At 53.9% G+C, this 21,912-nt stretch overlaps 1 protein-coding gene across 2 annotated transcripts; it reads left to right on the top strand.

The window, feature by feature from the left end:
• The first annotated feature begins 753 nt into the window (after positions 1-753).
• SYNGR1 (synaptogyrin 1) lies at positions 754-17,236 on the top strand. Of its 2 annotated transcripts, none has more exons than XM_087764889.1 (4): positions 754-1,023; positions 12,564-12,801; positions 14,294-14,439; positions 15,621-17,041. In XM_087764889.1, the coding sequence occupies exons 1-4, from the start codon at positions 925-927 to the stop codon at positions 15,717-15,719; spliced, it is 582 nt and encodes a 193-aa protein (XP_087621015.1). In that variant the 5' UTR covers positions 754-924; the 3' UTR covers positions 15,720-17,041. The 2 variants fall into 2 exon arrangements, with proteins under 2 accessions (XP_087621015.1, XP_087621016.1); XM_087764890.1 differs by having other exon boundaries at positions 774-1,023; positions 16,902-17,236.
• The last annotated feature ends 4,676 nt before the right edge of the window (positions 17,237-21,912 follow it).

Here is a 21,912-nt window from a genome sequence, read left to right as displayed (position 1 = left end):
GGCTTCTCCCCAGGGATCCCTTCCCGGCTGTGCCGGTGGCCATGGTGGTACCGTGAATGTGAGGTGCGTATCTCGCAGCCTCTGCCTCCTGGCGTCAGGAGGTCTCCCCAAAATCTGGGCTCCCCATGTTCGCAAAGGCCCTTTTTTCGGCTGCCCCCCTCCCTCCCAGGGACGCGGTGCCTGTGGGGTGAGGGATGTTAGAAACGAGAGCCCGAGGCTTTGCTGCGATTTTGAGGCTCACCAGACACTTCTGCCTGGGAGCAGGTGCCTGGCAGGGGTGCAGGCAGCTGCCTGCACCCAGGGAGCACCACTGGCGGCTCCCCTAGGATGACTGGGTCTCACCCAAGGGGGCCAGCCTTACCCCCCTGCGGGGGCTGCAAGCGAAAGACTTGTGCTGGGCTGCCTGGCAGAGGGGTGACGGGGTGGGGGGGTGGGGGGGGGTAGAGGGTGGGAGTGGGTGGGGGGCTGGCCCCGCACTTCTGCTAGGCCCTACCAAAACAAAGCGGGGCAGCACACCTGCCTCCCTCTCCCTTTGTGCTGCTGGTGGGGTGCCTTCGTCCGCGGAGGTGTTCGGCACCCCCGCACCCCCACGCCCCAAGCCGCACCCTCCCGCGCCCCACACACGCCCCCAGCACCCCCTCCTCACACTCCTGACCCACGGACACCCCCCGCCCCCCGCGATGTGGCCCGGGAGGCGGTGGCGGCGGCGGCGGCGCGGGGGAGGGGGGCGGGGTGCGCTCCCGGCGCGGCGCGTCCCCGTGGGCGGGAGCGCGCGGCTCGTCGCCGCCGCCGCCGGGCTGCCAGGCACGGCTCGGCACGGCTCGGCGCCGCTCGGCTCGGCTCGGCTCGGCTCGGCACGGCTCGGCGCAGCCCGGCACCGCCCGCCGAGCCCCCCGCCCGCCTCCCGCCCACCCCCGCGCCGCCATGGACGGGGGCGCCTTTGGAGCGGGGAAAGCCGGCGGCGCCTTCGACCCGCACGCCTTCATCCGGCAGCCGCAGACCCTCCTGCGGCTCCTCTCCTGGGTAAGGCTCCGCCGACCCCGCCGGGCTGCGGGGGGGCACCGGCACCGGGGCGGGGGGCGCCCCGGCGGGCTGCGGGGGGCGCGGGGCTCCCTCCGGGGCGGGCGGCCGCCACCGGCCCCAACCCCGGCCTCTCTACGTGCCTGCGTGTGTGTATATATATGTGTGTGTATATATATATAAAAATCATTGTTATGTTATATACCATTATATACCATTATATATTATTATAATTATATGCTGTGATGTATGATATATTTATTATTACACATTTTATATATGCCTGTGTATGCGTATGTATCCACGTATATAGATAGGCATATGTCCATTGATAGGTCTCCACACATCTAGACCCATACACACACACATATATATGTGTACGCCTCCATATGCTTTTATGGCTATATCTCCATGTATATATATATATATATGCATGTATGTTTGGATATATGGATCTATCTCTAGGTTTATATATCTCCATATGTATATATCTCCATATATATATCCACATATATGTGCGCACACACAGATGTACAGCTGTGTGTACATATATATCCGTGTGTATGGATATAGGGCCATATGGATATAGGGCCATATAGATATAGGGCCATATGGTGTGAGACCACTCTGGTTTGGCGTTTCTTCCCTGGGGAGGGAAGTGGTGAGCGGGGTTGGACTGTGACCCCGCCTCCATCTCTGCTGTTTTGGGGGTGATGGGGGGGTCTTTTCCCCCCCACGGCCCCCCATGCTGTGGGTTTATGGCGGGCACGGGGAGGCAGCGGGATGTGGGGTGGCGGGGGGGAGCTGGGGGTGATGCTGCAGCCCTGGCGTGGCTCCCCAGCAGGTCGGGGCTCAGGGGGCACTGGGCTTTGGCTATGCCGGGGCGAGCTGGGGGGGCTGTGGGGGCTGGACATTGCTCTGTGGTTTATCCTCATCCTCTCCCCCCCCACACACCTCCTTTCCCTGTAATGTTTTCCTCTCCATAAGTTGTGGGGAAGGGTGCAGGGGGAAAGGGGGGTCTAACAGGGGCGGTGGGGAGGGCACGGGGTGCCAGGGGGAAGGTCTCTCCCTCTTCCCGTGACGCCGATCCCATGGCTGCCCGTGGGGCTGGCGTGTATGTGCAAGAAGGTCATTGGGATTAAGGGAGCGAGAGCTGCAGCACCGAGCTGGTGGGGGAGAGATTGAGGTCTTGGCCGCGAGCGGAGAAGGGAGGGCAGGGAGAGAGAGCGGCGGAGACACATGCGCGCTGGAGCTGGGAGGAAAGGCTTCAGGCTGGCTTTGGGAAAACAAAATAAAAGCAGTGCCAGGCAGGGGAAACGTGGAGGGAGAGGGAAGGTGGCCCTGCTTGCTGCCGGAGGTGGGGAGGCAGCCCTTGTGCTCCCGGCCGGGTGGGTGGGTGACGTCCCCTCTGGGTGACGTGACTCGGAGGGCGGCCGGAGAGCCCCAAGACAGCTGAGGACATGATTAATGCGGGTGGTCTGTCCATCCGTCCATCCATCCATCCATCTAAGCTTGTTTACAGTGTAGCACATCACACCGGGAGCGGGCTGGCCGTGCCGGGGCTGCCGCTGGGTGCTGGGCGAGGGGGTATGCGCGCCCCCCGCTCCGGGGCGGGTGGAGCAGAGCCAGCCTGGCGTGCCTGGGGATGATGGACATGATGTGACCTACAAAGGCTCTCCCGTTGCTAATCTCTGTGGCAGAATTTCCTCTTTCTCTCTTTCCCTGTTGGTCTGGTGGGTTTTTTTTTCCCCTTCATCCGAGCACTGCGGGATTTTGGCTTCCCAGAGGCACCAGGTGAGGGAGAGAGAACAGGAAATATGTTTATTTTTTAATTAGGCAGCTACTCTGCTTCGGAGTATCTCAGGCACTGTTAGCTCGCTCACCGAGCTCAGCTCCGTACCCCAGGCAAGGTGTGCTTCCCGGGGACTGGCATCTCCTTGGGACCCCGTGTTGTTTCCCCCTGCCCATCTGACCTTGACAGAGGACAGGACAGGATTTACCCCAGGCACTTCACTTGGCCGTGGAAATTAAAGTCCTTTTGCAGGAGCTGGAGGTGCTCCAGGTCAGCAGTCCAGCAAGCGAGACTGGCCTGGCCATCGTGGCGCAAGGCTACGCGTGCACCTCTTCTCTCCCAAAATATGGGTTCCTCCTTCTGCTTTTTCACCAGCTTGGTCTTGTCTGTCCTGCAAAGCCGAGGAGCCACAAGCTCACCCCAGATATTTAGTTATGGTTTTGGTCTTTTTTTTATCTTGAGACCAAGAGGGGTCCTCATGGGCATTGAAGTCCTATCTCAGGCTGTCACAAGCATCAGACCGTTTATGGCGCCTTCCATATATTGGTTGAACTTTGCTGAAAAAAGACTAGCTCATGGTTTTTTTGCCCTTCTCACTCCCTCTGGGAGAGGGTTCGGCAGCTCCAACGGTCAGGGCCTTCCACCGTAAATCTGTTCGTGGCTGGTTTTTTATCCATTTGCTTTCGTGCTCTTGTGCCCTTCAGTTTAAATGGTGCTTTTCCCTCCTTGGTGTTTTCCCCTGGGTATATTTATAGCCTGTGATCACATCTGCACTTAGCCTTTCCATCGCCAGGCTCTATGAGCCAACCTCTTCTGGTGGCGAAGGGCTCTCCCTCCTGGTGGTCTCTGTGACAGTCCTTCCTTTCACCTGCTCTGGCACGCACTGGAAGCACCTTGCCTGCCATCTCCTGAGATCTCATTTGCCTTTATCCTGCTCATGGCATGGGTGGTCCATCATCTCCCCAGGGCAAGCTAGAGACTCCTTTCGGCCCATTTCACGTGATGAGCTTTCACTGAGAGCAGAAATTCTCATGATCGCTTCCCCAGGCAGTGACCTTGTGCTCAAGTCATGCTGCCTTTTAGCAGACATTATGATGGCACGGAGGTGCGTATGGCTTTCTACCAACAGGCAGCAAAACTGGCTCCTGCCCAGGGAGTTTGCAGCCCAATTGAGATGGCGGCAAATCTCCAGGGAGAGCTGCAGGATCAGGAGCAAATGGGGTGACCGAAGATTATTTGTGTTGCTCCTTGCTGAGAAGGAGATGGGATAGGTTTGACAAGGAGGATGCTAAACTATGGAAAGAGGTTAGCAATTCTGAAGCATCTGTCCACTGTGACAGTGTTGTGAGGCAGCTCAGGTTTCTTGGGTGCTTTGGAGGTCAGGCACAGTGGAGTAAGTATGCGTCTCCCTACAGAAAGGTTGCCTGGCATGGGTGCTGGAGAGCGGTAGTGGTCCTGCAGAGCACCCGTGTCAGGTTTGGATGTTCAGCCTCAGCGTGAGCCATTTCTCTGCTGCTGCCTGCCCCAGATGTGCTTGCCTGAATGAAGCAGCACCTTGTAGCGCAGGGAGGCAGCCCTACGGAGGAGTCCCTCCTGAACATCTCTGCTGAGGATGCCTCCAAGGGCACCTGGATCTTGCAGTGAGGGGACTTGTCCGATTCAGCTGGACTGAGGCTTGCCGACAAAAGCAATGCGCTCCTGGAAGATCCTGGAGGCTTCCCCACCTCTCTGTGGGGAAGGGCAGTACAACTCCCTCCCTATTCCCAGTGGAGGTGAAGAGAAGTCAAGCAACTCGCCCTGTTGCACTGGGTGGCTGGGGTTTACTCCCAATCCTGGTCTCTCAAGGCATTGCTCCATGCCATGCCGCTTTTCTTGCTGCCGGCTGCAACATGGAGGCATGCTCTGAGCTGAGCTGCATCTCACAACTGGTGCCCCACAGTAGACGAGACATGGATGCATGGGTGGGTTTTTTACCACCTTGACTTATAGACCTGCCTTCAGCCTTCTTAGATGATCCAACATCTGGAGCTAGTGGAGCTGGGTGACCCACACCAAGCTAGAGCTGTGCTGTGGTGTGTGGCTCCAGGATCATTCTTGAAATAAAGCAGGCGAGCGTGGGCACATCCCTGTGTAATCCTGTCGCGCCCTGACCCGCAGTGCTCTCTGCAGCCGGCACGGGGGAGCTGAGAGGCTCCTTTGCAACCCGCAGGCGTTGAATGTAGCGCTGGCTCCATAAATAAGTAAAATGCTAATTGAAACAGGTTGTTCCAGGCACTCCTGACTGCTTGGAAACCTGCTCGCTGGAGAAACTGAAGCGCTGCTCGATATAAAAGCCTAACAAGGCAAAAGTAACTTGCTTTTTGGAAACAGGCCCAGCTAGGTGGCTTGAGTGAGAGTATTTCTAACCGCAGCCGTGCAGGCAAAGCAGCCCATTAAAACTTGCCACACAGATTGAGACACCAAATCTCTCTCTAACGCCAAGGGCACTGCCCCTCCGGAGGGACGTTGGGTGAGGAGACGTGCTGGCTGCCCTCCGTCTCCTCCTCCATCACCTGCTGCCGTTGCCACCACGTCCCCTGGCTGGCGGGAGCGCGCAGAGGTTTCGAGCTGGGATGAGAAGTGCTATCCCCTGTCTCTGCAGGCACAGCACATCCCAGGCAACTCCGGCTGAGCAGACAAGGCAGGTGAAGGACGGAAACCGCGTTCCCAGCCTCGCCACAACAGGCTGGTACCTGTGAACTGGAGGACGGGAGCAATCCCTGGCGTGGCCTCTTCCCCCGACACCGCCCTTCATTGTACAGAAAGGACACCCGGCGTGGGCTTGCGGTGGCAGTTAAACCAAGCCTTAGAGCCCAGGGGCCACATTAGTCTGAAACTAGCTGCAACCTCCACCTTCTTTCTGTCCCAGCTAAATTTAGCTGAGATGTTCCCCATGTTCATGGACCATAGCTCATGCTATGTTCTACCTCTGCTCCTCCACGTGATTTTTGCCCCAGCCACCATGCTCGCTGGCTGTGTGCTTGTGAGACACGTTGGCACACGATGAGAGAAACGCAGTGGTTCAAAGCACGTGCTTTCAGTCAAGCCCTAGGTATGGTTCTTCATGGGATCCCCTTCCTTGGGTTGGCTTCAAAAGGGTTTTTTGGGGATCGCTGTTGCTGGGATTGGGTGAGAGGCCATGCCAGAAGACGAGCAATAGATCTGCAGAGCCACGGGATGATTCGGGGTTGGATACAGCAGGTCATGTTGTTTCCAGCATAGCATTTCCAGGAAAGATCTTGGAGCGGGAACAAATATCTCATTAATGGCATTTGCAGATAAAAATCTGAGAAATAGCACGTAGGGACCAAAGGCAGTCAGAAATGTGAGAAAAAAAATAAGATAATTGTATGTAATCTGCTATTTCAAAACATGAGAGGGATACAGGTGAGGAGCAGAGAAACTGCATGGAGATGAGACGTGGCTAAGGCAAACATTTGTGGCAAGACAAGGCAGGAGAGAGGACTAGTGTGGCTGTGAGAGGAGCAGATGCAGGTGCCAGTGGATGTGGTCCTCCACCTAGGTTGGCACAGCCAAGCCAAGGAGGGAGAGATGTGTCACTAGAAGGGAAACCGAACTCTTCCTCATGGAAAAAGATGCGACTTTTGGGTGTTCACTTCGCTGAGTGGCAACCTGATGTAGGGACCATCTGGAAAGCACAGAAGGACCTGGATACCACCATGGAGGTGTGGCCATGGGGAGCTGTCACTAGTAGCGGTGGGAGAGAAGAAGCTGTTTGACCATGAGAAGAGCATGAGACCTGCAGGACTGGACGGAGCTTCCTGAAGTTGCTCTCTGGGACACAGCCTCCCGTTGCACCAGTGGGCATCTTCCCACTGCAAAGCTGTTCCTCCCTGCCCAGGGTGGCAGGCATGGCTGCTCAGCCTGGGCCTGGCTGTCGTCGGAGGCTTCCCAGCTGCTGGCTCCCGTGGTGCCCCAGCATCATCCGGGGCTTGGGCTGCTGTGGAGGGGAAGATTGACCCAGGCACAGGTCTGGTGGGAGGCGGAAGGGTTAATGGCCAGCCTGTCAGCTGCCAAGCCATGTGTGAAAAAAACTGGGCTGGCCTGGAAAGCCAGTCCCAGATCCCGTGGCAGGAATTAGGGATGCCGAGCCTTTCTCCCCTCCATCACCTGCTCCGGCTCAGCCCTGGCTGGGGAGCTGGTGCCACGTGGCTGCTGGCCAGGGAGGGTGAGCTGGGAGGGAGGTGCTGGCATACCCGTGCTCTTCCCCCATCCCATGCTCAGGGGAATCGGGTACGGGGAGGCTGGCCCCCTCCAGCACCGGCACAGGGCTCAGACACACCATCCAGACCGTGGGCAGGAGTCGTTTGCTGCCTGCGTGGGGGTGCTGGCTGGAGGGAATAAATAGAGGCCGCCTGTTTCCAAGCTGCCAGTCCCATGCGTATCAAAAGCTGCATATGTTTTCTTCAAAATGAACTAAATACAAGTAGAATTAATGATTATAATAATAATAATAATCCATGTCTGTGCAGGGCTCTCCAAAGCTTTCCAGAGACTCCATTTGCGAGTGGCTGAATGAAAATGAAAGCCAGATCATCTCTGCCAGTTTATCGTTTGCGTTCTCCCCTGCTCTTGCTTTCTTTTTAAACAGATTTATTCCTGGTCATTACCAGATCAGCCACAGAAAAGGTTATTGCTTCATTCTGCCCAGAGTGGATTTGGTTTGAAGTCCCATGAGAAATATTATGTCACCAAACTGTTTCCTCTCTATAATAGAATAAAGAGAGGGTCTGGGAGAGGGAGGGGCAACACGCAGTGCGACAGAGCCTGTGACCGGAGAGCATCGCAGCGAGCCCAAGCAGGCAGCTCAACAGAAACCCACTTCGGCCTCATCCCCGCTATGACCATCGTAGGGATCTCGGGGATGAAGTCAGGAGGTAGCGTTACAAACTCCTGGGATGAGGTGCAGGAAAATCCTAGTGCACTGCCGGAGGCTGGCCGTGCTATGCATCCATCACATGATGCTCAGGAGCATCTGATGCACAGCTGGGGATGGGCAACGTGGTGGAAAGCCTCACATGATGCTCAGGAGGTTTTGCCTGGCTTTCTGCGGGGCTGAGCCTTCAGCAGGGAGGTGAGGAGGGACTGGAGAGCCTCTCTGAGGGCTCATCTCTCACCTTTGCCTGTGGCAAAATCAGATCACCCAGATCAGTGAGAGAAAAAGAAAAAAAGGTCTTTTATATGGTGGGATGCAGCCTTTTGTCTGTTCTGCACTTTTCTTGCTGTGGTGAGCCCTTACACGCCTGGAATGGCCAGTATGAGCCCCTTGAGAAACTGGGACAGGGAAACTCTCGGCCTCTCCCTGTCTCCTCCCTGCAGTGCTTAGCATTATGTTCGTTTTGCTACATCTTTTGGCAAGTTGCTCTATCTGTGTCAGCTTTGCTAAGTGCTTGGCTCTGGGCTTCACTTGGTGTCTCAGAGCTCTTTGATGAAAACAGAAGTCTAGGAAAATCATTGCAACAACCTGTGTGGATGCAATGTTTAAGGAGGGGTGAAGTCAAGAAAAGCCAGGTCCCAGTAGCAACACTGAGTTGGTCAGATCTTCTCCATGTGCTGTTTTCTGTCCCTTTTTTTGAGCATAGCCGAATATATTACTGCTTATTAAATGTGCACCTCCAGACAGACTGCACGCCTGCCCAATTAACGTTGCTCTTGCAGGCTTAAGGAAACCCTCTCAACCTAAAAATCTAGTTACTTCAAGTCCTGTTAACTGACTTAAACAGCCTTGCTGAAGAAATGAGGCCACTGAGGTGCAGAAAGCTGGGGATGGCTGGCTGGTTTTCATCGTCGAGCGTAGGAAAGCAGCTAGTGATCTCCCTCCGTGGAGCAGAAGGATGGGCTGTGTTTGGGAGCATCGGGGTGCAGTGCTTTGCGCCCACCTTCTGTCTGCCTTTGGACAAGTCACTTCCCCGCGTCTCGGTGCTCAGTCAGGAGAAGACTTCTGCCATCTTCTCCTCACCTTCTCTTCGCAGCTGGATGCGTATTTTGGACTATTTTATTAGTGGCTGTAGGCGAGACCTTGTGCAGCGAGGATTCACTATGCCAAACGGGTAGAAGCCATGGTAACACAGAGGGGCAAGAGGCTTGCACCACTGCTGCTGGTAGCTGGCATTTCTTCAGAAGTGCTGCAGATGTGATGGGAACAGGAATGTAAATGCTTCCTCCTTGCAGACTTGGTGCTTTGTTATAATCCAGGCAGCATTCATACTGCACCTGCTGTCTGGATCATCTTTGCACGGGCATGGATTGTGAAATCAAGGAAATAAAAAATATTTGCTCTTTCTAAGATGACTTGCTACGTCAGTGAGCTTCCACTCACCCGCCCCCTTACCAACAAGAAGTAGCTGCCATGGATTAAGTGTGCAACAGTTTCTCCCGAGGGCTGTGAGATCTGGGCTCTCATAATTTTTTTCTAGAAAACTGTTTGTCTGTGCACCTGTCACAACAGCTTCTGGGTACAGACATCACTGGGATAAAACGGGTGACGCTGCCTGTCGGCAGCAGCAGCGATTGCCTCTTCTCCTGCTGCCCAGCTCTGCCGGTTGGTCTGAAACCTCTGGTTTGAGCCTGTCCATTCTTTCTCAGTCTCTGTTATCCAGTCCAGCTCAAGGCTTCTGTGCACAGTGGATCCTCACAGCATTTTGCTGTGCTACGAGGGCGGTGGTAGGCTGGCAAAGGGAGCAAACCCTCTCCACTGCCACTAACCTTGTCCTCTCTGCAGCACCAGGGAGCGGAGCATGGACCAGAGCTGATACCAGTAGTGAGGAAAACATGGATAGAAGGAGATGTCCCTTAAGCTATTGTGCTTTGGTCTGTAGAAGGCTTTCTTAAGGACAAAGACTACTTTGAGTTGGCTGTTTCAGGACACAGAAGATAAGCATCTGCAGTGACCTGTTCTGCTCACGAGTGAGAATACCTTGAGTGGAATCTCCCCAGAAAACTCCTAAGATCAGATGCTTGCCAGTAAATCATACCTTGGACACCTCCAGGCTGTAAAACAGGTTTCTCTTCGTAGGTGAGAAGTTGTGGCATCTTGGCTGACCGAAGGTGGAGAAAGGAAGTTAGGAATGCCACCTCTGCTTAAATTTTAGGGAGAGGGAGATGTCTCTCTGGTCTCTTGACTCTGAGCAGTGTCTTCACAAAGGGCCAACATAGATATAAAGGGGCAAATGCAAAAAGGAATGATTCTGCTTCTTCACTCACAGATGAGAGCCCTTACAGGCCAGCAGCAAACCCAAAGATAAGAGCAGATGGAAGATGTGTATCAGGATATGAGCAGAGTAAACAGAGGTGTCTCTGGGGAGAGGCCATTACAGAAGTTCATTCATCCCAAATGAGTAAGCAGAGACTCGCAATACAGCTCGTTGCAAGGGTTGACCTGGCTCAGGAAATTGACATTTTACCAGTTTTGAGCCCTAAACCAAAAGTGAACACCAGGCTATGCCGCTTTTGAGGCTGTTTCTCATCTTCCAAAGAGAAGTTATGCTTTTTGTCTAATGCTGTGGAAAACAGGGCACCCACTTCATAATCCCAATATAAGGAGGTTGGTATTTCAGGTGGCAGCATTGGTGCTGGTCACAGCCTCACATCAGGACGTCACTTCAAGGAGTTTGTCAGCTGCCTCTGAGGTTAGAGGAGCATGGTGTTACTGTCGATGGTCCTAGGCAGACCTGTCAGCCCAGCATGTTGTGAAGGTGTGCAAAACTTCCCACTGAAAGAGCCTGGCTATAATTACGTGCAATTTTGCTGCCTTTCCCAACCATGCAGGCTGAAATTTTGAAGACCAAACCTTTGCTTCAGGCAGAAGAGATTTTTATTTGATTTTGTTTTTCATGGGTAATTTCTGCAAAGTATGATCAATCTCTATTTTTCAAGAAGAAGAAGGAGAAGTAGAAATCAGTTGTTTTACTTCCAAGCTTAAAAAGCTCTTGTGAACTTTCAGAGAACCCATACAGTCCCCACGCTTAGGAGCGCCAGCTTCCAGCTTTTTTAGTTTGCTCTAGTGTGTCAAAAATATGCCCAATGTCAGCAACCCAAGTGTGACCCAATTATGAGCCTTGGAGTGAAAAAATATTATCGATGTCAGTGGATACTTGTTAGAGTTTGGCAGCTGAAATGTGGTCAGTGTTGAATATCTGACCAAGGGCTGTCGGGGACCATGAGTAAGGTTTTTCTTCTGGTTCTTGATGCCACAGACCTCTGATGTCAAACAGCAGAGGTCTGTGCTGTGGATCTCAGGCACCCAACCCCACTGATGATAGATGGTGTATCAGGTTGGTATTAATCAGCAGTTAGTTTTCCCTGCACTCACAAAGCTGCTTCTCCACTTTCTAAGTTGTCTGCCGTGTGCTCTCACAGTGCTTGGTTGGGTTAAGTGGTACTGGGGTCCTTCTGACCTAGCAAACCCTCAGACCTACCTCCACTCCCTGCAGGAGACTTGGCCAACTCACCTTCTTGTGTGCTGCTTCTCCTTGGAGACTGGGCAGTGGTTCCAAGGGTGCCAAGCTCCTGTTGCACAGACAACTCCCAGGCCAGCAGAGTGCTCCGATGACGCCCTAGTGCACGTCATATGTATGTTCACACCATGCTTGAGGTCCCATTTCCCGTCTGCCTGGGGCCCTCGCAGGCAGCCTGCAGGTGAGCAGTTCCTACCAAGGGTCTCAAGATGCCCTGCAAAGAAAGATCTGTATGTGCCGTCTTAATCTTCCCCTCTTTCTCCCGTGGCTGCGAGGGGAAGCTGTTTATTTGAGATGCAGGACTGGCGCTGCTGTAAATAGCTCTCCGCTTTGGTGAGCTTGCTGTGTCAAAGAGGGACGGCCTTGTGGCAGGTGACGAAGGCTAAGTCTGTGAGCAAAGATTAGACTGGCAACTGTGGATTATGGCATTTCTACCTGGACTCATCCTTAATTCTACCTGATTTAAAATAACATGCAGCGGCAGTGGCGGTGACAGGTAGGGAAGACTCATGGTGGCCCTGCCAGGTCCACACCTGGAGGGGGAATGTCTGGCCCATGAAATCCTTGGGGAAGGTTGGAGGGTGCTGGCGTACGGGTGAGTGGGCAGAAGGATAGGTGGTGTCATGGGCTGGGCTGATGGAAGAATGGTGGAGAGAGGTGTGTGATGTGTAGGGAGATGAGGAGAGCGGGAGCACAGCAGAGTGGAGCCGCAGAGCTGTGAACTGTGGGAGTGTGGATGGGGAAAAGAGTGTAGTAGCTGGATAGATAAAATTAATGAACAAATGCGTTGTAGAAACAATTAATTCCTAGAAGGGAAAGGAGTGCGTGGGAGAATAAGTGCAGACTAAGAGGATTTCCGCTATTTGGAGCCCTTGTATGCAGGCACCCACACCAAAACCATATCCCAATTTACACTTCACGTCGCCTCCCTGTGTGTCTGTGGGAAGCCACCCTTACTCCAGACTGCAACTGCTTTACATCACTTTAGATCAGATGGGTAAAAAGGCTCAATCTAAAAGTGTCCTATTTTAAGTTAATCCTCAGAAACAAAATGAGACTGTCTCCCTGGTAAATTCCCCGTGGCTACAGCCCAGGCAAGGCAGTGGGATGGCAGCTCAGCAGAGCAGAGAGGTGCCTGTGAAGGCCAGCTGTCCTGCGCAAAGCTCAGCTCCTTTGTGCTGGTCCATAGAGATGGGGCTTGCCCTGACGTTGTCTCCTGCCTCCCTCCCCACCAGGTGTTCTCCATCGTGGTGTTCGGCTCCATTGTCAATGAAGGGTACGTGAACCGCCTGGACGAGACACAAGAGCACTGCATTTTCAACCGCAATCGCAATGCCTGCAACTATGGCATTACCGTGGGTGTCCTCGCCTTCCTCAGCTGCCTTCTTTACCTGGCTCTGGATGCCTACTTCCCGCAGATCAGCAGCGTCAAGGACCGCAAAAAGGCAGTGCTCTCGGACATCGGAGTCTCAGGTGAGCTTCCTGGCCGGTTGGCTATAATGCCCCTCTCCTCTGCCGGCAAGGGAGAGGGAGGGAGCTTCTGCTGCCTCGCAGGCCGGGTTTGTGATAGCAGGGAGGTCTTTGGGTTCTCTACTCTCTCAGGCCTTCTCTCTCTCTCCTTTTCTTTCCCTTTCTCTTTTTCTCAGCCAATCTGGCTGAAGCCTCTCTGCTGTTCTGCATAGGAGAACACAGGCTCTCAGGGAGCCCTTTAGGCTCAGCAGGTCTTGCCTCTCTGCATGCTTGTGCTTGCTAAGGCCAAGTGTTGATGCCTCTGGAGATGGTACTTCCTTCTTTTCCAGCTCCAGGTGATTGAATCCCATATATTTTAACATAAAAAAACATTGAGGATTTCATGCAGGCTGACTAAACCAGTCCTCCTAGGTTACCTGGCATTCCCCACGTGACTAGCTGTGCAGGACCTCACCTAGCCCTGAGGCTTATTCTAACTTAAGAGTCGGATCTCTCCATCCCCAGTAGTGCACTGAAGTGACAGACAGAGTGATGGTGCATGTGTGTGTGCATGTGTAAAGCCAGTCAGCAGCAGCGTGAGGAGGCGCTTTGCTCTCGTGCTGTGATCCTGAATCACTCTCTTGGCTTACTCCAGCCATACAGGCAAACTTCTCCACGTCAGGGTCCCCCCCCAGTTTGTCAAAGGGGCCACGAGTGGAGTGAGAGCAGGATCAGGTGCAGCATCTGAACTTGTTTAGGACTTCTGGCTTGCAAGTTTGTTCACGGTTAGCCCCTTGCCTAGCAGTCCTGTGTACAGCTAACAAGAAAAGGGGAAGGACTGAGCCCTGTTTTGCTGCCACTTAGGAATGCCCATTTCCCTCGCTGCCGGGCATCTGGCTGCACCTGGCAGAGAGGGTGAGTCCCACTCCTCCCCACCAGCTGCCAGTCTGGACTCAGGGCTCCCCCCTACCTTCACCCCTCTCCCTGGGCGTGCAGCACGTTAATGATCCTTCAGCACCTTTCCTCGGTGTGAGTCCCTTAGCCTGTGCTGTCCTGAGCAAAGGCCGGTCTCTGTGCAACTGCAGGCCCACTGCTTCCCGCTCTTCTGCACTTTCCTTGGAAGGAATTGCTCTTCGCTTGTCCTTGCAGGACAGGGTTGCGAAGCAGTGGCTGTTTCGGAAAGCCCAGGTGATTGCTCCTGTACTGGAAGACCTTCAGGCTCCCTCCCAAGGCCAAATACAAGTCCTGTGATCAATCCAAACACAAGCAAATGAACTCTCCTGAGGTACCTTCTGCAGACACCTATCGTCACCCTGACAATTTAGCTATCAGCGAGCCTGCCAGCTCGCTTGGGCTTAGGCTGCACAGCCAGAGTTTGGCCGAGTCTGCAACACCCTGGTGGGTCTCATAGGGTTGAAGCTTCCAGAGAAATGTGATGTGTTTATGTTCTGTTCACACATACCTTCTTGATGTCTCTCCCCTTCCCCTTTGGCATGCTGGCGGTGGTCCATCCCAGCCTTTTGGGCATTCCTCTGGTTCGTTGGCTTCTGCTTTCTGACCAACCAGTGGCAAGCTTCAAAAGAAGAGGACAACCCAATGAATGAGGGAGGGGATGCAGCCCGAGCAGCCATCACGTTCTCGTTCTTCTCCATCTTCACCTGGGTGAGTACAGCAGCTGTGATATTGCATCAAGTGTCCTCTGCACTGTATTAGCTTGTGGAGAATGGAAGGTGACTGGCTAAGAGTGATTCCCTCTGAGATGTCAGTTCATGTGGCTTCTGAGAAGGAAAAGCAGGAGGGGAGGTGGTTAGGAGGTAAACTTGGGAAACAAGGACTCAAAAAACTTACATGGAAGGAGGTGCTAGAGCATTAATAAGCACAATGGGAAAGAGGGTCCCATATCCCAGTAAGGAGTGTCCTTGACAAACCTCTGATATGACCTTGGACAAGCCAGCTCCCCAAGCATCATTTTCCCTGTGCGTCAGAAGACTTCAACAGCATTTTCACCTCACAGATGCTAAGCAGAGAAGGGAGCTCCAGGCCGGGGGTTGCACCCATCTCCCGCCCTGCTTTGCTCTCGTCACGTGAAATGTCATCAGTGGCCACAAGAGGCTGCGATCGGTGTCCCTCTGGGATCTCCCTCTGCACCCAGGACTGCAGCGCCGCCTAACTGGGTCGCCTCTTAGGAAGGGGATGGTGCTGTCTCTTAAGGCTGCCCTTTCCCCAGAAGTTCTTTATTGCTGGTTTCCTGGAAAAACTGTGGTGTGCAATATAAATATCCTCCGCGATTTCCTCCCATCTCTTAAAGCACCAAGCCCAAGTGATTTTTGTCTGAAGTGACAGGATAGTGCCAAGCAGGAAAGCATTTTAGGCCAGTCTCCATGCATAAGTCCTTGTGGCTTTATCTTCTTCTCTCCCTATAGCCCTTAACATTGAGCGGGGGCCAGGTAGGAAGGGCGCCGTAAGACCACGAAGCTATCAGAGCGGAAGGGGGCTGCAAAGGGTTGTGCGGTCAGCACCGTCGCCAAGGTGACACCAAGTAGGGGCAAGGCACAGCAGCGTGTGTATGTCCCCATGAGTGGTGTACTGCACTCGAGTGCTGCCGAAGGCCCCTCGCAAGCTCCAGCAGAAAGTGTGATGAGGAGGGAGGCTTTTGCAAGGGGTCCCCCAGAACTCTTTTTGAGGTGCTGCCATCTGCACTGGTCCTCCCTGATGCAGGGACTTGCGAGTGACTAAATAGGCATCCTCTTCCTCCAGTTCCTTGGGGTTTTTATTTCAATCAAATGCTCTGGTTTGCTCTTCCTTACTGATTCTCCTCCCCGCACCCCTCTCTCTCCTCACAGGGCTTCCTCACATTTCTGGCTTTCCGGAGACTCAGAGACATTACTTTTCAGGAAGAATACAACACCTTGTTCCCTAACTCCCCATCCTTGCTGCCTTAGTGCCCCTCGCTGACAGGGGAATTTGGGGGAAGAGGTGGAGGGATGCAGCTGGAGGAGGTTACTGAGCACAGACAGTTCCAACACCCTGACCATGGATGTCCATGTGTAGTCATGGCAGGGCACGGGGTGGGAAGAGATGGGCCATTGAACTGGAGTGGGCCAGGTTGTCCACTGAATGGGGGATCTCCCTCTGGGGAGCTGGAACTGGCAATTTCTCCTCCTCCTCCTCTGCCTCCTTCTCTCCCTCACCCGTACCCTAACTAATGCTGCGTAACACCGCTGTGCCTTTCTTTTGGTGACTGCTCAGACCTAATACTTCAGCCAGGAGATGCTCCTGCCTCCACCACTGTATCATCTCTTCCATTTTGCCCAGCCCTCATTCCCCAAAAACCTCTAACCCATCACCTACTAGACCGCTTACCTCTATCAGGGATGCTCTGGGATGACAAGCTGTGCCTGCTGGGCTCCACAATGCTGAACCCTGTGCCTGGGCTCCCTCAGTCCACCAAAGGGTGTCCTGCCTGCAGTGCCTGGGGCAGGAGGCAGCAGTACGCTTGCTAACCGTCCCCTGGTCTGGGAAGCAGCCGCCTTGCCTCCTGCTGCTCCTTCCCAAGGTCTGTGCTGCACCGTGCAGATGTTGGCCGGTGAAGGGATTACGGGGGGTGACCACTACCTCGCTACTCCGGGTCAAATCCTGCTCTCCTTCCTGGCCTCTGCAGGCAAAATGGCTGCATACATCCAGCCCGGCAGACGAACCTTCTGCAATGGAGCCTAGGCAGATTGCCTTTCCCAGGGGCAGGAGGGTCTGAATGGGATAACCACAGGCTGTCTGAGCCTCTGTGACCTGTGCCATGTCGGTGAAACCCCACTGCTGGGCAGGAGGTGCCCAGCACACCCCAGAGGCAGCAGGGAGCCCCATCAGGCTGCACGCAGCCAGCTGGGCTCGCAGCCATCCCTGTCCAGCCCTCCTCTCTCCAGGTGGGCTTGCACTTTCTGTGGGGCAGCCTGAACCTCCATGCTCTCGGGAGTTTTTCACCAGCAATCTTCCAGGCAGGCTTCGCACACTAATCTGTAACCACTACTAACCCCACTTTTGTTTGTTTCTCTTTCTCGGTACGTTCCTCCTCTCTTTCTTCCCTTCCCTCTGCTTCCCATCTCTTCCCTCCACCTCCTCCCTTAAAGGTGGGCCAGGCATTCCTGGCGTATCAGCGTTTCCAGTTGGGTGCCGATTCGGCCCTCTTCTCCCAGGACTACATGGACCCAAGCCAGGACTCCGGCATGCCTTATGCTCCCTACACGAACGAGGAGGATGCTACAGACGCGGTGGGGACATACCAGCAGCCCCCTCCGGCAGATGCTTTCGACACCGAGACACAGGGGTACCAAACGCAGAACTACTGAGCCACCAATGCCCCTTTCCCTTCCCCCTTCCCTTCTGCCCCCTTTCCCACTGCCGGCAGAAAGCCGAGGCACAAACCAGACACGTGCGTAGTAGCACAAGAGGTGGCTCTCAGCTATGCTCCAGCCTTCTGGGTCATCTGTTTTTATTTATCGTTTTTAAAAAAGGAAAAAAAAGAAAAAAAGTTTTCCCCATCACCTCTTCCTTCTCCTCCCCCCAAAATTACCTGCCAGAATGAAATTCTTCCAAAATCTGTCACCGCATTGCGGCAGAAAGGTCCCCCCTTCCCTCCTCTCCCTCCTGCCTTGCTGCAGAGGGCAGAGTCTGGCTGGTGGGCAGGAGAGGGGCAATGGCCCCAGCAGGGCAGGGGAGAGGGTGCTGGAGGCAGAAGGAAAGGGGTGAGAGGGACCAGGGACCTTCCTAGGAGAGACACTGTCACTAAAGGCTGGAGTACATGTGGGAGCATCCGAATCGGGCCGGAGGGCCTGGTGGCTCAGGGAGGGGGATGGTGTTGGGAGTCAGCATGCAGGCGTGCAAGGGTGGAGGGGGGGCTGGAGGGGAGCGGGAATGGCGTCCCCTGTGCAAAGACAGGGGGGCTTTTCTCTCCCGCCCACTAGTGAGGGAGGGGTGCTTTATTTTTAGAGAGTTTGGGGAGAAGTGGTATTGGGAGGGGGGAGCACAAAGATAAAATGGGAAGGGAAGGAGGAAGATTTGCAGGTACAATCAAAAACCACAGGCACGTCTGTAGGTTACAGTAAGAGACTGGGCAGAGCAGAAAGGCAGTGCCATGAGAGAGCCAGTCCCTCCCCAGCCCCCTTGGATTGAGGTGGAGGTGGTTCCCCTCTCCTGTACGTCCTGCTCGCCACTCTCCTCAGACCAGTGTTTGGTGAGGCGAGAGGGCAGCCATGCCCAGTCCCTGGCCCCCAGCCGCAGTCCCTGTGGGAAGAAGGATGGAGGAGGTGGGCTTCTAGGGGGCCCTGAGAGCCCTCGTCCCCAGCTGGGCTGGTTCGAGGGGGAGAGGAGAGCTTTGCCACTTCACCCTGGGGAGGAGGGGGAGAAGAAAGCCAGTTTCACTCCTCAGGTCCTGCTGAACCATCCTCCATTCCTCTGCTACCACAGTGCAAAGCCTCTTGCCGACACTACCTTTGTAGCACGCAGGAATGGAGCAGGACTCCCCCAGGAAAGAAATACCGCTGCTGGGATGGCCAGCGTGCGTCTGGCTCTTGCACAGGGGTGCAACCAAGCGGGGAAGGGTCCTGCCCCACGCGGCTGCGCTTTGCCTCCCACTGGGGTGGGGAGGAGGTCTTAGTGCGCAGAGAATTGGTTGGGGCCAGACTGAGCTCTCTGAAAACTGGTCTTACTGTACTTGCCATAGATTATATCTTAGTGTGTCCTCTGCAGAATCCTAAATCCTGGCTGTCTTTAAAGCCTCACCTAGATGGCGGTAGTGACTCTCAGACAGAGCTCATATGGATATCATTCCACACTCCCCGTGATTTTGCTTCAAGTAAAGACATAGCTCTGGAAGCACACTGTTTATTCCAGGATAGAAGTAATGTCTATGCGTGAAGACAGTCCCTAAAGGGAAACAATTCAGCAATAGCCACCTGGACAATTCTTCCCAGCACAGACATCTCTCAGAGCACAAGAAGCAGGGTAGGCCTCGCAACAGTGAGGAGCTCCATCCCCTGGGCAGCCACCCTGCTCCACGCAACACTGGCCCCAGTAGCAGAGGTCAGGAGCAGATCCAACATCCATAGGTGCTTCCCTTGAGCATGCAGCCTATTCTCCGTAGCACCCTTAGGAGTCAGGAGGACGGGACATAGGTCTGGCCTGTGGTTGTGTAAACATCTGTTCTGGAGGACACCGAGGTTACCAGTCCTTCCCCTCCTCCCAGCATGACTCCTCTCCACCTGCCCCACAACGACGGGGAAGGGGTAGAAAAACATCGAGCTGCAGGCCCCAAGAGGGAAGGGGGGGCAGTTGTTCTCCGCTGTATATAGGCACCGTTTCTACCTGCTCCCACCAGCAGACTTGTGCTGCTGGTGGCTCTCCCCATGGCTTGTCCTCCCCATGGCTTGCCCCCCCTTGCTGGTGGTTAACCACTGGTGAGGATGGGAGAGGGGGACCAGCCAGCCCCGCGGACGCACCAGGAGGGACTGGGCACACATCCCTTGCTCTGTGGCTGTGAGTGAAAGCAATACTGTAAATACGAGGGGTATTTTTTGGAGGGAAGCCCCTTGGGCTTCTTTTTCTGTGGGCTTAGCCTAATATTTAGGCTTGGGAGGGGGTTACTTTATTGAGAGAGGTTCGTTATGACTGTGGCTGTGGGGGGAGCTCCCTCCAGTTCATCTCTCCTGCCGGGGGAAAGAACGAATGACGAGGTGGAGGAGGAGAAAAACCAGTTGTACTCACCCAGACTCATCTTTGTCACCCTTCATGCTTTTGTTTTGGGTGTGTGGAGGAGGAGGCTATAAATAACCAGCCCTCAGCACAAAAATGTGTTGTACTTTTGGGAGGAACTGCCCATCACCTGTCCCCTCTCCTTAGTGAGTGGGTGAGGGACCAGGTGCATGAGGAGAGATATGGACCATACATGGGGGTCTATCTGGGGCTCTGTTTTGGAGTGTAGCACAGAAGCATCTTACATGCTCCTACTCTCATCAGAGTTACGTAGATGGCTAAACACCATTTGGGGCTGACTAATGAGCAAGCTTTTCTTTATCCTCTTTGGCTTGCTTCCCTCATATAACCAGCTGATGGGCTCTGATGGGCTTGAGGTAGGAATGAGCCTCCCCCTCAGAGCTGGCACTTCAGTGAGAGATGAGCCAGGTGGCTTCATCCTGGGTTACTGCCCATCTCTCTGTCCCTTTCCTCCTTGCTTTGTGTCATACGAAAGGCATCGGTGTGGCAGGGGACACTGTAACAGTAGATACTCGGGCAACTTCTTGTTTTTGCTCATGGGAGAAGGCATACTCTGCTTGGATTGACTTGCTTTTAGCCTTTGCAGTGGAGGGTTGGTGGTGACAGGCCTGGTGGTGGGACTCTCCTTGTCTGCATGTAGCTCTTTAAAATGCAATTCCCAGTGGCATTTGGCTGGTTCTGCAGCTGATGAGAGATACAGACCTAGCCAAAGGGTTGGTTATCTTATCTTATCTTAGGCACTTCTGATAAGGTGCTGCCTATTTCTGGTGATCGTAGGCAAGACCTGAGCAGCTGGCTGGAACATGTCCCTTTTAGATCCTAAACGTGGGTGAGATCAGCCCCACGCTAGGGATTAGGAGATCAGAGGGAAGGCTGTATAAGCGAAACGATAAGGCGGCTTTCTTCCCCCTCTGCCATTTGTCTGGATTACAGAGGATTATGCATCCCCTGTTGGGAGCAATGGCCCCTTGATGTCTTCTTATCTTACGAAGCCCCCAAGTAAGGGACTGTTTTGTGGAAGCAGGGGCTGTGAATGGCAAAGGGATGATGAAACTTTGCCCCAGTTCTACCTGTGGCTTCAGTCTCCTGACATGTCCCCATCCCCGGCTCACTCACGTCCCCACCGCACTGTTCATCACCTCATCACACACCCTTCCCCTCCACGTTATTCCTGGCGGTTCCCTCAGGGGAGGAGGTGTCTTTGTCCCTGCACCCTCACAAGCACTTGGGAGGACCCGGGAAGGCAGCGTTGCGGAGTGGTTCCCGCAGGAGTCTCGGCTCCGGTCCTCAGAGCAGGTACAAGGCAAGGAGCCCAGCAAGGCCACCTCATGCAGCAACTCCAAACCATCCATCCAGACAACTCCCTGCTGCCTGCGTGGCATCTGTAACACCACCTGGGCTGCCCTGCCCCTTCCCTCGCCGCATTACTGCCTGTGTATAGTATATATATTATATATATATATTTAAAAAGATGTATAATATAAAGCTATACATATATACGTATATACGATGACTCATGGATGGCCTGCCGCATACAGGATCCCCTGAGTGGTCTTGTCTAAGCCCGAGTGTCCCTTCACCCCTCCTCCCCCTCTGCCCCTCGCCCCCGTCCGTTCCGAAATCCAACTACAGCGAACCCCGCCACCTCGGCACCTGTGTTTACAATGTCCTATATATTTGTGGTTAACAAAGTGAAGGTGGTAACTACTGGTGTCTCAATAAAGTTATGACGTTCAAAATAACCAAACTATATGAAAAAAAAACGGTCTGGATTTTCTTCTTTGTGGAGGGATGGCTTTTTTTAGCTTGGTTTGCTACAAGAGCACAGCTCCTGTGCTCCTGCACGGCCGCGTGGCAAATTTAGTGACAATTGGTGGCTTGAATGGAGGAAAGAAACCTAAAGAACTGCCCTTACTGAGATATATATTTCAGGGGGAGCTAATGGTTGCTCGCTTTGCTTGGCCCAAGTTTCAAATCGCACACCGTCAAGTGTCTCTTTCTTACCTCATCAGGAGGAAAACATGGGAGGGAGCTTAACGTGCCATATTAGAAGCGGACTCTCATTGTGATAGGGATATGGCTACAGGAGGTGTGGATGGGGGACATCCAGGAATCTAGGATACAAACCGGTATGAAAATAAACATCAGTATTTCCACACCCGGGGAAGCAGATCTGTTTATTCCTTTGATGTGTCTTTACCTCCATTCATCTGTGTGTGACCATTGCTCGGGTGTCTGGCATAGTACACGCTTTCAAAGCATAACCAAATACTGGGAAACAAGAGCTCTCGGGGCGCTGCTGACAGCGGGCGTCAGTAATTGATAGCCCACCATGAAAAAGGATCTCATTTCAACTGGCTCTGCAATAAA

This window comes from Nipponia nippon, unplaced genomic scaffold (assembly GCF_047370975.1).
Source record: "Nipponia nippon isolate SJK-2023a ecotype South Korea unplaced genomic scaffold, ASM4737097v1 scaffold_3, whole genome shotgun sequence".
NCBI lineage: Eukaryota > Metazoa > Chordata > Aves > Pelecaniformes > Threskiornithidae > Nipponia > Nipponia nippon.
Note: the sequence above shows the minus strand (reverse complement) of the source record. Positions and strands in the feature narration are given on the sequence as shown.

What these genes read in the sequence shown, in the direction of transcription:
- SYNGR1 (XM_087764890.1), top strand. Translation starts at nt 925, where the DNA reads ATGGACGGGGGCGCCTTTGGAGCGGGGAAAGCCGGCGGCGCCTTCGAC. An exon ending in CTCGGACATCGGAGTCTCAG is followed by an intron (nt 12,802 to 14,293) that starts GTGAGCTTCCTG and finishes GGTCCATCCCAG; the next exon opens with CCTTTTGGGCATTCCTCTGG. An exon ending in TCTTCTCCATCTTCACCTGG is followed by an intron (nt 14,440 to 16,901) that starts GTGAGTACAGCA and finishes CCTCCCTTAAAG; the next exon opens with GTGGGCCAGGCATTCCTGGC.